The 12,279-nt window shown below is 38.7% G+C and overlaps 1 protein-coding gene across 1 annotated transcript in view; it reads left to right on the top strand.

The window, feature by feature from the left end:
- Positions 1-12,279, top strand: part of magi1b (membrane associated guanylate kinase, WW and PDZ domain containing 1b) — an 80,596-nt gene that overhangs the window by 51,945 nt on the left and 16,372 nt on the right. Inside the window, exons 17-30 of the mRNA XM_040028552.1 lie at positions 352-396; positions 718-762; positions 967-1,011; positions 1,464-1,508; positions 2,333-2,377; positions 3,232-3,276; positions 3,764-3,808; positions 4,130-4,174; positions 4,379-4,423; positions 4,833-4,877; positions 5,288-5,332; positions 5,570-5,614; positions 6,097-6,141; positions 8,216-8,462. Coding sequence (XP_039884486.1) covers positions 352-396; positions 718-762; positions 967-1,011; positions 1,464-1,508; positions 2,333-2,377; positions 3,232-3,276; positions 3,764-3,808; positions 4,130-4,174; positions 4,379-4,423; positions 4,833-4,877; positions 5,288-5,332; positions 5,570-5,614; positions 6,097-6,141; positions 8,216-8,462 — 832 coding nt within the window. The remainder of the gene's footprint in view (positions 1-351; positions 397-717; positions 763-966; positions 1,012-1,463; positions 1,509-2,332; positions 2,378-3,231; positions 3,277-3,763; positions 3,809-4,129; positions 4,175-4,378; positions 4,424-4,832; positions 4,878-5,287; positions 5,333-5,569; positions 5,615-6,096; positions 6,142-8,215; positions 8,463-12,279) is intronic.

Here is a 12,279-nt window from a genome sequence, read left to right as displayed (position 1 = left end):
AATGCATAATGCTTTTACTGTATTTACTCTTTGGTTGTGTGATGATGTTGGCAGCTTAGCATGACACAGCTAATCTTTTAATTTTGGGGAGATATTGCATCCTTCAGGCTCAATAACAGAGAGGAACATTTATCTCACTACAAGCACATAATTTAACAGTCAGTGTTCATGATTGTATTGTACACAAATTATGATTTTTTTTTATTTTTTTTTGTGAAGCAACCAATGCCAAACCCAGATAATGTGCTTTAAAAGACAGCCTTGCTTATTTCAGCAAGTTATTGCCAAATCACATTGTGCATGTATTTTGGAGCTTTTTTGTATTCATGTGTTTAAAAAATTGTTTTCCAGGATAATTTTGCAATGGCTCCTCCAAACAGAGATTATAGAAGAAGGGTATGTGATGTCATTTAAAGTTTTTGAGAGTGAGGTGTAATCATACTGGTGCTGGGCAGATGATAGAGATGGTATTCTTATAATGTTAATACAAAGTGATCATATTTTAATGCATTCAGGCTTAAATTGTCTCACACAGAACGATATTATGTGTGACTCAACAAACTACTTATGACTGTTAATGCTGTGCTACATAAATGTACATATTACATGAGCATGGAGCCATAGCATGGAGCTCGGGTGATATACTGGCCTTGTTGCAGTTTAGAAGTGTCATTCAGGCATTATTAGACTGGACATGTTTGCCAATTTCTTTTGCAGGATGATTTTGAGGTGGCATCTTCATACGCAGATAGCACTAGGAGGGTATGTGTTATTGTTTAGATGGGGTGACGGTTTTAGGAATGAGGTCATTGGTGGTGGTTCTATAATTCTTAGCTCATAAGAGAGGTGATGGATAAGGTGCCTGGGAGAGCAGTGTAAATGCTGCATGATGTAATGCCTTTATTAATAGAGGGATTCTGCAGACTGTATGTAACTGAAAATGTGTTTGCCAATATTGTTTTGCAGGATGATTTTGAGCCGGGTCCTCCATACAGAGATAACACTCGGAGGGTATGTGATATTATTCAGAGGTGGTGGAAGTATTATGAATGACAATGGTTATGGTGTTCTTATAACAGATGAAAGCAATGAATAAGCTGTCAGTGATAATCATGTTCATACTGGTTTTACTAACTGTCTGGTTGTCAGAAAAAGTAAATATGACTGTTAATTCTGTAGTACACAAAGGCAGTTAACCAAAGTCAAGCTGGCTGTTAGCTTAGTAGGACAATGGTAAACTTTGAAGTTCTGCTTAACCCAATGTTTTTCAAGGTTAATTAAGAGAGGAACTATCAATCTCATTAAAAACAAATCGTTTTAAAAAGCTGTTTCTGTGACAGCATTGGATTACGATATAATATGTATAGCTTTTAGAGCGATCCACATCATTCCTTTTAAAGGAGGGACGTGCTTATTTCACCAAGACGATGCCAAACCACATTCTGCACATTCTTATTTTTCAGGATGATTTTGCGATGGCTCCTCCATACAGAGATAACAGAATAAGGGTACGTGATGTCATTTAGACAAATGGAAACTTTTCGGGAATGACCTTGTGTGCGTAGATGGTACGGTGTGGTCTTCTTATAAAGATAATAGAGGGGATGGGCATGGTGCCAAAGATCATGGGTTTAATGCATGAGGTTTCAATAGAATATTTTAATGCAAGATGCTGTTTATGTGAGGCCCTGCATTCTAGTTATTGCTGTTAATTTAGGAGTACATAAGGACAATGAACCCAATTTAGGCCTGCTGCTCATTTTTCAGAACAGCACTAAGACTCCCTTTGGGTGCTGTACCTTCAGGCTAAATGAAACGGAAACCTTCCATCTTGTGATCGGCATACAGTTCAAGTTATCATTCATGATGGTATTGCACTGTATAAGTGTATATCTGTGACGGCCCCACCAATGCCGAACAACATATCTAGGTTTTAGAGGAACATATCCCACCATCATGATTATGCCCATTAAATGCTAAACCAAATTCTGCACATATTACAAGATCAAGAGGCCTTAAATAAAGAGTCCAGGAGCTAAACTTTGCCTGCTTGAACTTTGTCTGATAGAACATTGCTGCCAATTTGTTTTTGCAGGATGGTTTTGATGTGGATTCTTCTCACAGATAATATTCAAGGCGGGTTCAAGAAAGTCTTAAATTATTTCAGCAAGACAATGCTGAAATAACAAAAGACACAAACATGACTCTATATCAAAAATGCCAAGAGCTAAACTGGGCTGGTTTTAGTGCAGATCTTTCTTTCTGATATTGTTAGAAGGACCCTGTAGACTGTGTCTAACAGACCATGTCTTTGCCAATTTTTGTTTTGCAGAATGATTTCGATGTGGAATCTTCATACACAGATAACAGTAGGAGGGTATGTGATATTCTTCAGATGGGGTGAAGGTTTTAGCAATGAGTTATTGGGATATTGATGGTGGTTTCATAATCCTGAGCTGACAAAAGACACAATGAAAAAGGTGTCAATGATCATTTTAGCATTACATAATGTTTAATCTCCTAGGACCTGGCGTCCACATGTGTGGACATCACATTTTGGGATGTCTAGACCAAAATACTTAATTTTTCTCTACAAGGGCCTGATATGCACTTACGAGGACATTATACTGCCACTGTTCTATTGAAATTTAAAACCAATGTCCTCATATGTGGATCTCATTTTTTCTCAAAAAGAAAAATGAGGTAAAAAAAAAAATCTGGTAATTCTTTGTTTTTACATTCATCAGGTCCCAATAAACCCAAATAGCAAAGAAAAAATTTAAATGCATGTCATGACAGACTTCGGGTCTTAGGAGGTTAACATTGCGTTTAGTGTATGAGGCTATTTATGTGTCACACCTCAAAGAAATTATGACTCCTTATGTTACAGTGCATAAAGACAGTGAACATGAGTCATTCCTGCTGGTGACAGAGTTAAACTTTAACATTCCTGTTTGTGGCCGATACCATCATGTTAAAAAGGAAGGAGCCATTAAGAGCTCAAATGCTATCTTCTCAGGTGTGGCAATGCATGCCATCATTGAGATGATGCTTTTTAATGGAAGACCTTGCTTATTTTAGCAAGATGTTAGCAAACTACAATCTGCCTATGTTACACAATCATGAATACATTGCAAAAAGTCTAGTTGCTAAACTAAAATAGAACCCTCCTCTTGATAATATAAAAGGGTCCTATAGTCTAAACATGTGTTTGCTAATTTTGCTTCGCAGGATGATTTTGAGCCGGATCCTCGATATAGAGAGAACATTAGGGGGGTATGTGATGCTGTTTACATAACGTGAAGATTTTTGGACTAAGCTGCCAATGATAAATGTGTTAATGCGTTATGTTCTTACTTTATTTACTGGTTGCTTGTGTGATGTTGTCTGTGTGCGACACAAAAACTAAATTGCTGTTAATTCTGTAGTCCATAAAGACAATAAAACATAGTCAGGCCTGATGCCAGCTTAGCATGACACAGCTAATCTTTTAATTTTGGGGAGATATTGCATCCTTCAGGCTCAATAACAGAGAGAAACATTTATCTCACTACAAGCACATAATTTAACAGTCAGTGTTCATGATTGTATTGTACACAAAAATTATGATTTTTTTTTTTTGTGAAGCAACCAATGCCAAACCCAGATAATGTGCTTTAAAAGACAGCCTTGCTTATTTCAGCAAGTTATTGCCAAACCACATTCTGCATGTATTTCAGGAGCTTTTTTTTGTAATAATTTTTATATTATTATTATTTTCCAGGATAATTTTGCAATGGCTCCTCCAAACAGAGATTATAGAAGAAGGGTATGTGATGTCATTTAAAGTTTTTGAGAGTGAGGTGTAATCATACTGGTGCTGGGCAGATGATAGAGATGGTATTCTTATAATGTTAATACAAAGTGATCATATTTTAATGCATTCAGGCTTAAATTGTCTCACACAGAACGATATTATGTGTGACTCAACAAACTACTTATGACTGTTAATGCTGTGCTACATAAATGTACATATTACATGAGCATGGAGCCATAGCATGGAGCTCGGGTGCTACACTGGCCTTGTTGCAGTTTAGAAGTGTCATTCAGGCATTATTAGACTGGACATGTTTGCCAATTTCTTTTGCAGGATGATTTTGAGGTGGCATCTTCATACGCAGATAGCACTAGGAGGGTATGTGTTATTGTTTAGATGGGGTGACGGTTTTAGGAATGAGGTCATTGGTGGTGGTTCTATAATTCTTAGCTCATAAGAGAGGTGATGGATAAGGTGCCTGGGAGAGCAGTGTAAATGCTGCATGATGTAATGCCTTTATTAATAGAGGGATTCTGCAGACTGTATGTAACTGAAAATGTGTTTGCCAATATTGTGTTGCAGGATGATTTTGAGCCAGATCCTCGATATAGAGAGAACATTAGGAGGGTATGTGATGCTGTTTACATGACGTGAAGATTTTAGGATTAAGCTCCCAATGATAAATGTGTTAATGCATAATGTTTTTACTGTATTTACTCTTTGGTTGTGTGATGATGTTGGCAGCTTAGCATGACACAGCTAATCTTTGAATTTTGGGGAGATATTGCATCCTTCAGGCTCAATAACAGAGAGGAACATTTATCTCACTACAAGCACATAATTTAACAGTCAGTGTTCATGATTGTATTGTACACATTAATGCATTTTTTTTTTTTGTTTGTTTTTTTTTGGAAGCAACCAATGCTACTACCCAGATAGCTTATTTAAGCAAGTTATTGCCAAACCACATTCTGTATGTATTTCAGGAGCTTCTTTTGTATTCATTTGTATCCATTTAAAAAAATATATTTTTCAGGATAATTTTGCGATGGCTCCTCCATACAGAGATAACAGAAAAAGGGTACGTGATGTCATTTAGATACATTGAAACTTTTCGCGAATAACCTTGTGTGCGTAGATGGTGCTTATAAAAACAATAGAGGGAATGGGCATGGTGCCAAAGATCATGGGTTTAATGCATGAAGTTTCAACAGAATATTTTAATTTTAATATTTTAATATAGTTATTGCTCTTAATTTAGTAGTACATATGGACAGATATAGTGTATATCTGTGACAGCACCACTAATACTGAATGACATATGTAGATTTTAGCATCCCACCTTACATAATATTTAGCATAATCTTTAGCATAATGTTTAACATTGCGTTTGATGATGCCCTTCAAATGCTAAACCAAATTCTGCGCATATTACAAGATCAAGAGGCTTCAATAAAGAGTCAAGGAGCTAAACTTTGTTTTGTTTTGCAGGATGATTTTGATGCGGAATCTTCATACACAGATAACAGTAGGAGGGTATGTGATATTGTTCAGATGGGGTGAAGGCTTTAGAAATAAGTTGTGATATTGGTGTTGGTTTGATAATCCTAGGCTGATAAATGACACAACGAAAAAGGTGCCAATGATCATTTTAGCATTACATAATGTTTAACATTGCATTTAGTGTATGAGGCTAAAATGCTCGAAGTTTAGAACTTTGATTATTAAAGCACTCTGTAGACTCAATCTGTGATTGCCAATTTTGTTTTGCAGGATGATTTTGAGATGGATCCTCGGTACAGAGCTTATGGAAGGAGGGTATGTGATCTTTGTTTAGAGAAGGTGAAGGTTTTGGGAATGACCGGTTTGGATAACGGTGATGGGTTGATAACAGTAATTGAATTCTTACAGCAGATAATAGAGCTGATGAACAACTTCCCACTGATAAATGTGAAAAATCATAATGTTTTTAACAGGTTTGGATATCTGAGGCTGATTGGGTGCTGCAGAAAAACGATTGGTGCCATAGCAGGACAGAGCTAGAATGTTCAATTTGTTTTAGATGCCTTGTCCTTAAGGCTTAATAAGATAGGGACCATCATTCAAGTTATAAGTGTGCTGTTTTAAAAGCCAGAATTTGCCCTTATATTGGGGTAGAGTATAATATAAACAGATTGTCGACCAAAGATGCTGCTATCCATCTGATGCCTTGTTGAGACAATGCCTAAACCACTTTCTGCACATATTTCAGGAGCTTTTTGCAATTTTCATTTTTTTTTTATCATTATTTTTTTTTCCAGGATGATTTTGCGATGGCTCCTCCGTACAACGATTACTCTAGAAGGGTATGTGATATAATTTAGATACAGTACAGAATTTTGGTGGGAGATTGATGTCATGTATGGTGGTGCTAGTTAGGTAATGGTGATGGTGTTCTTGAAAGCGTAACAGAGGTGATGGAAAAGTTGCCAGTGCTAAAACATCAAGTCACTATTAGCTGTGTCTGAGTGAAAGTACAGTAATAGTATAGTATAATATAGAATAGTTTTGCAGGATGATTTTCCACTGGCTTCTACTTATAGAGACCACCCTATGTGATTTCAGTTAGCTAGGGAAGAAAATTGTTGGGATGTGTGATGATATTAATGCTGGGTATATGATTATAATGGGATTTCTATAGCAGATAATCGAGGTGATGGGTATGCTTTTTAAATGCATGTTATGTTAAGAAGTCGTATGTGTGCTAAACCAGTGATGCGTCACGTTAAGCAGGACTGAGCTGAGTCTTAGGAAGCAGCGAGGATTTGCTTTCATTGCCCCACCTACCAATGCCTCTCGCATCCCATCTTCTGTCTCTTTAATAAGTTATTGGAGCAGCACAAACCCATGTATTAAACTACTCTCAGGCCACCGAGGAACAACGCAATGACTGCAGAAGGTCATAATCTAATAGATTCATCAAGTATAGGAGATTTGTTTTCATTTAAGAGGGGGATCGGATTTGGACCTTCTGTGCATCAAACAACAAGAAAAAAAACACAGATTGGTTGGCCTGGGTTTTTTTTTTTTTTCTTTTGAGAATCAGTCCTCAGGTCTGACTTTAGCATCAACACGACCTGCATTTCTGATTAAGTATATGACTCTATTGATTTTTTTATTTATTTATTTTTAAGTACACCACAAACCCCAGTGAGGTTATTTGCAGCACCAGCAGAGTAAGCATTCCAGCTGGAGCCACAGCCCCAACTTAATATTTCCTAAAGCATCAAGCTTATTTTATGTCTAACAAGGATGATGAATATAAACATGAATTGCAGAGGTGTAGGAGAGTGATTCAGCGAGTAATGAGTGTGAAGACATGACTGCACTTTGAAGGCCAAACACTTTGATATTTGAGAACAGACGAGCCACTTGTCTCCACCCTTTCCTGGTATATTTTTGTCCTCGGCGTCCAAAGTAATGTGCAGTCACGTGACGTGAAGAGACTGAACTGCTGTCATTTTCGCTTACCGTCTTAAAATATCGGCCTTTCTTTCCCGAGCTCTGCCCCGTAACCCTTTCACGTTGCTGGCTTCTTCGCAGCAGTGGAGATTTTGCAGACCAATGGTGACGATGTGGAGCTTGCAAAGGAGAGATGCTGTGACAAGGATGACAAACAGGATCTTTACCGATACTCGCAGCGTACCTGTGCCTGAGCTCGAGATTGTGAGGTTTACTCAGCTCGAATCCTCGAACAGATGCTTAAGTGCGCATGTTATTGAGGGGCGAGTGGCAATTTATAAGCAGTTTTACATTTCTACCTTCACCAGTAAAGTCCTCTCTTCTTTTTAAACCCCTGGAGTGCTTTATTCATTGTGACTATCCCTCCATATACAGCAGGGAATGCAGCTCCTTCTTAATACATTCCACTCTGTTAAACAAAAGGAATAGGCAATGTACTCTTGTAAGTTCCACAGTTTTCTCCCATAGCTGAATGACTTAATCATGAGAAACCATTGAGGTCCTCTTTTTTTTTTTTTTTTTTTTTTTTTTTTTTTTTTTCTCCTTCTTTGTTAGCTTTAAAAGAATTCTCTGCATAAAACAGCTTGATTATTCTTTGTGTTAAATAAGGGAGCAATACGACAATGGTTGACATTATACTCTTAGAATGTGCTTCCTTTCACCCCAAGGAGAAGCCTTGTTTAATCTATTTGAACTCTAATTCAGAATTGCTCTGTATTCACGTCTCCGCTGTCCCTGTTCCTCCTCTCACAAACCACAACCCAGATTCATATTTTCTATTCCGCTGTTGACGATGCAATAACCTTCTTTTTTTGAATGTTTTTGTCTCCTCCTGTCAGTCATTTTTGAGTTCAGCTTCCATGCTCCTGTGCAGAAGATTTGAAACAGTCAAATGATATTGATCTGCTTCTCCAACAGCAGTTGTCAAGAAAGGACAGCCAGAACAGCTCCCAGCATAGTGTTTCCAGCCACCGGAGCGCGCACACAGACTCGCCTGTGCACTCTTCCCTGGCACCCGCTCTCAGTGAGAGCAACGCGCCCCCACCTCCCTCGCAGCCTTTGCCGGGACTCCCAATCCAGGACTCCCCAGGAGACGGGACCATCCAGAGAAAACCGGACCCCTTTAAGATTTGGGCCCAGTCCAGGAGCATGTATGAAAGTAGGCGTAAGTATATTCATTTCTGGTGGCGGTTGGATGAGGGCAGCATGGGGTATTGGCTCGGTGCAGACCCTTGGTGTCTTGGTGGTACTGCTCATTTTGGGGAACGTTTTGTGCTTGTAAGTAAGCTGGGTCAGATATTTATTTATTGATCTATGTTTTACTAAAGACTGGCTTGCGCTCAAATGCTCCACTGCACATAGAGTGATTAACAAATATATTATACCGCCTGTGATAAAACAATAAAACATAAATATTGTAGGAGTCTGTCAAAGAAATTTGTTTTTTGTTGTTATTTATTAGGCAAATGACAAATTGAATTCATATTTTTATACCCAAATTTGAGCTGGCACACTGAACTTCACAGAGAAGTCAGAAATTATATATACATTTTTTTTAAAAGTCTGATGTTCTGATCAACCAGTAAAACTTTTCTGTTCAGGGGTGCAAATTAATGAGCATAATTGAGCTTTGCTATTTTTTCAGCTTTCTTTTATGTAAAATATTGAATTTAAAGCATTTGGCATTAACCTCCTAAGACCCGAACTCTTCCACAGCATGCATTTTTAACTTCTCTTTGATATTTGGGCTGATTGGGAGCTGATGAATGTAAAAACAAAGAATTACCAGATTAATTTTTTTTACCTAATTTTTGTTTCTAAGAAAAATGAGATCCACATATGAGGATATTCGTTTAAAATTTCGATAGAACAGTAGCAGTATAATGTCCTCGTAAGTGGATATCAGGCCCTTGTAGAGCAAAATTAAGTATTTTGGTCTAAATAACCCAAAATGTGATGTCCACATATGTGGATGCCAGGTCCTAGGAGGTTAAATATATGGTTTAGATCAGGGGTGTCAAACTCCACGCCTCGAGGGCCGGTGTCCTGCAGGTTTTAGACCTGTCCTTGATCCAACACAGCTGATTTAAATGGATAAATTACCTCCTCAACATGTCTTGAAGTTCTCCAGAGGCTGGTAATGAACTAATCATTTGATTCAGGTGTGCTGACCCAGGGTGAGATCTAAAACCTGCAGGACACCGGTCCTTGAGGCCTGGAGTTCCCCACTGCTGGTTTAGATAAAAGAGCTTGTGCATGCTGGTGGATTTACCATTACAGAAAAATAAATAAATAAATAAATATAAATAAAGATTTTGGAAGTTATCAGTACTGTTAATTTAGGGCATAAACCTTACATTGGGAGGACATTGTAGAATGTAAAATCAATTCACCTACATATTTTCATATGTACTCCGTCACTGCCTTGAAGGAAAACTGCTGATAGATGTCAGTGATGGTAGATGAGGAGCTTAGCTAATAAAGAAAGCCGTTTACATTTGTTTGTATATAGGCTGTCTTGTAAAATTACTAGAATCTAGCTTTATGGCTACAGGTACATGTATTTTTTTTCTGGCATAGCCATGGCAAGCATCTCCTTGGTTTTTTTTCCCAAGCTAAGCTAATTGGCTTTTCTTTCACATTTAGCATTCAGCTATCAAAGTGGTGTCAATCTTTGAAACTGAGACTCCACAAGAAACTGAATAGTAATAGTACTTCCCAAAAGTGCTAGCATGCTACTTTGTTACTAGCTGTAGACGTATAGGCCTCCAGTGTGTTGTTGATTGTGTCTTTTTAAAATTACTAGTTGCCGCTTTCACCCAGTGCCAGACAACCGCACCACTGACACACTTTTATTTTAGACTTCCCTTAAGAGGCACATGGTGTATAATTAGTACAAGAGTGGAGTAGATGTTGGCGGATTGTAAACCTCCCCACCCCCCGCCTTGGCAAAGCAAGGGGATTGCACTAATTAAAAAGAATAACCATCATATTCATTGTCAAGTAAAAAAAAAAGAAAGAGAGAGACATCTGCAAAGGGTTTTTATTCTTTCATTTATTTATTTATTTTTTAAAGATCTAATCAGTTTTCCAGGCGCACTTGTTGAGGATTTTCATTATTTAGATGAAGAAGAATGAAAAATGAAGGGCTGAGCGTAGGCAGCGGTTCAGACACCTGTTGGAAAGCTGCCATGATTAGTTGAGTCAATAGTATTTTATTTTGTAATAAATAAATGAATAACAATAATAGAAATGGAGTGAAAGAATCCACAACCAAGGGCGGGAGGGATGTTGTCTACATACCCGCCCTCATATGATGACATCCCAATAGGGGATTTCTAAATTGCCCAGCCAGTTTGATCTGGTAAAATGTTAGAAAAGCAAAAACAAAGAATAATAATAGTTGATCAAAACATTTGAAGGGGATGTAAAGAGAAATATAAGAGAAAGCTGAGCACTCTGAGGTATAGAGTCACAAGGAGAAACACCTTGAACAGCACGGGATGAACAGCAGGTGTAAAACCTCCACTTCCTCACGCTTCATTGAGCTCTCTCCATAAAACTCACTCCATAGTTCTCGGGCCTTGGATAGGGCAGAGACATTTTTCCACGCAGCATTCACTATAATGAAAAACTCTGCCGAGATCAAGGTCTTTAAACTTACCGTGCAGGGAGTGATTTCCATTTGCAGGAAGAAAACGTCCCAAAATCTCGCACAGCATTAGCCTGCTGTAAAAGCGGAGGAAGCTTGCTCGTGCTTTTGTTGGGCTTCATTACGATTATTTTGGGTTTTAAAAAAAAAAAAAAAAAATTATCTCCTTTTTTGTAACATCATCACTCACAGCTTTGAATAGGGCCGTCTATCTTGGGAAAATATTGATTCGTTCATGCCCAGTTGCCTCACTGTGGGGATCACTTATGGGTCTATTAATGGGCAGGAGCAGCGTGTGCAGTTGACCTTCCTGAGTGCGGGTGCAGATTGCGACAGTTAGCCTTTGACTCTTTCCTCCTCTGGTTCCTCCACAGTAACCCTGTGATAGATTGGAAGAGATAGCTGCGCTCCGTGGGGATTTTAAGTGTTGACTGAAGGAGCAGATTGGAAGCAGACTGCTTATGCTTTCTGCCATCCCACCCTCTCTTAGTGGTTTTAGCGGCCTTGGCAGCAGCAGCTTCAGCTGGAGCAAAAAAGGAAATCTCCCTGAGAGATGTTTGTCTGCACACATAACACATCTGCGCCCATGGAAATGCATGCACACGTACTCATATGGGGATTCAAAGCCGCGTATTTAAAGCAAAGAAGCTCCTATGTACAATGGGATAAGGCCACACACATGCAAATCATCTCCTCCTGTCCTCTGGGCTCTGAGCTCGCTTCAGTCTCCCCTGCTACATTAACCATGAGCTGTCACTCGCTGCGGTGCGATGCCTCTTTTATATCGCGACACCTTTCGAATTACTAGCGTACGCACACGGTTGCCTCGTGGCTACGAGTGTGCTGTGACTAGCCATACTCAGGGTGCGGGGTCAGGTGGAAGGTGCACTCCAGCATAACCAAATGATGCATCGCGTGTCACACATCACCTCACAAGACAAACACTGTAGCCCATTTGAACATCTCTAAGGTTGTCTCAAAAAGCTGCAAGAAAGTGAAACTATACTCGGAAACGATCAGAAGGGAATTATAGTCTGATGGTTTCTAATTATGGGAACGATGGACACCGATATCTTTTTTCTCAGCCTGTCTTTTCAGTTTGTTTTAGCTCTAAAATTATACTCTTGGCCCAAAATAGATCCTTTTTATCTTTTGATGGCTCGTTTTTTTTGTTTTGTTTTTTTACTGTCTTTGTGCAGTGTGCTACCACAGTGACAAAGCTTTGAACACAAATGATGACAGTATTTACATGCTGACATAAACAAACATATCTGATTGTCTCAGAACAGCAGGTGTATTCATTATGCTCACACTGTGGTTGGCTTATTGT

This window comes from Simochromis diagramma, unplaced genomic scaffold (assembly GCF_900408965.1).
Source record: "Simochromis diagramma unplaced genomic scaffold, fSimDia1.1 OVJJ01000483.1, whole genome shotgun sequence".
Lineage (NCBI taxonomy): Eukaryota > Metazoa > Chordata > Actinopteri > Cichliformes > Cichlidae > Simochromis > Simochromis diagramma.
This window is presented reverse-complemented; position numbering and strand designations above follow the sequence as displayed.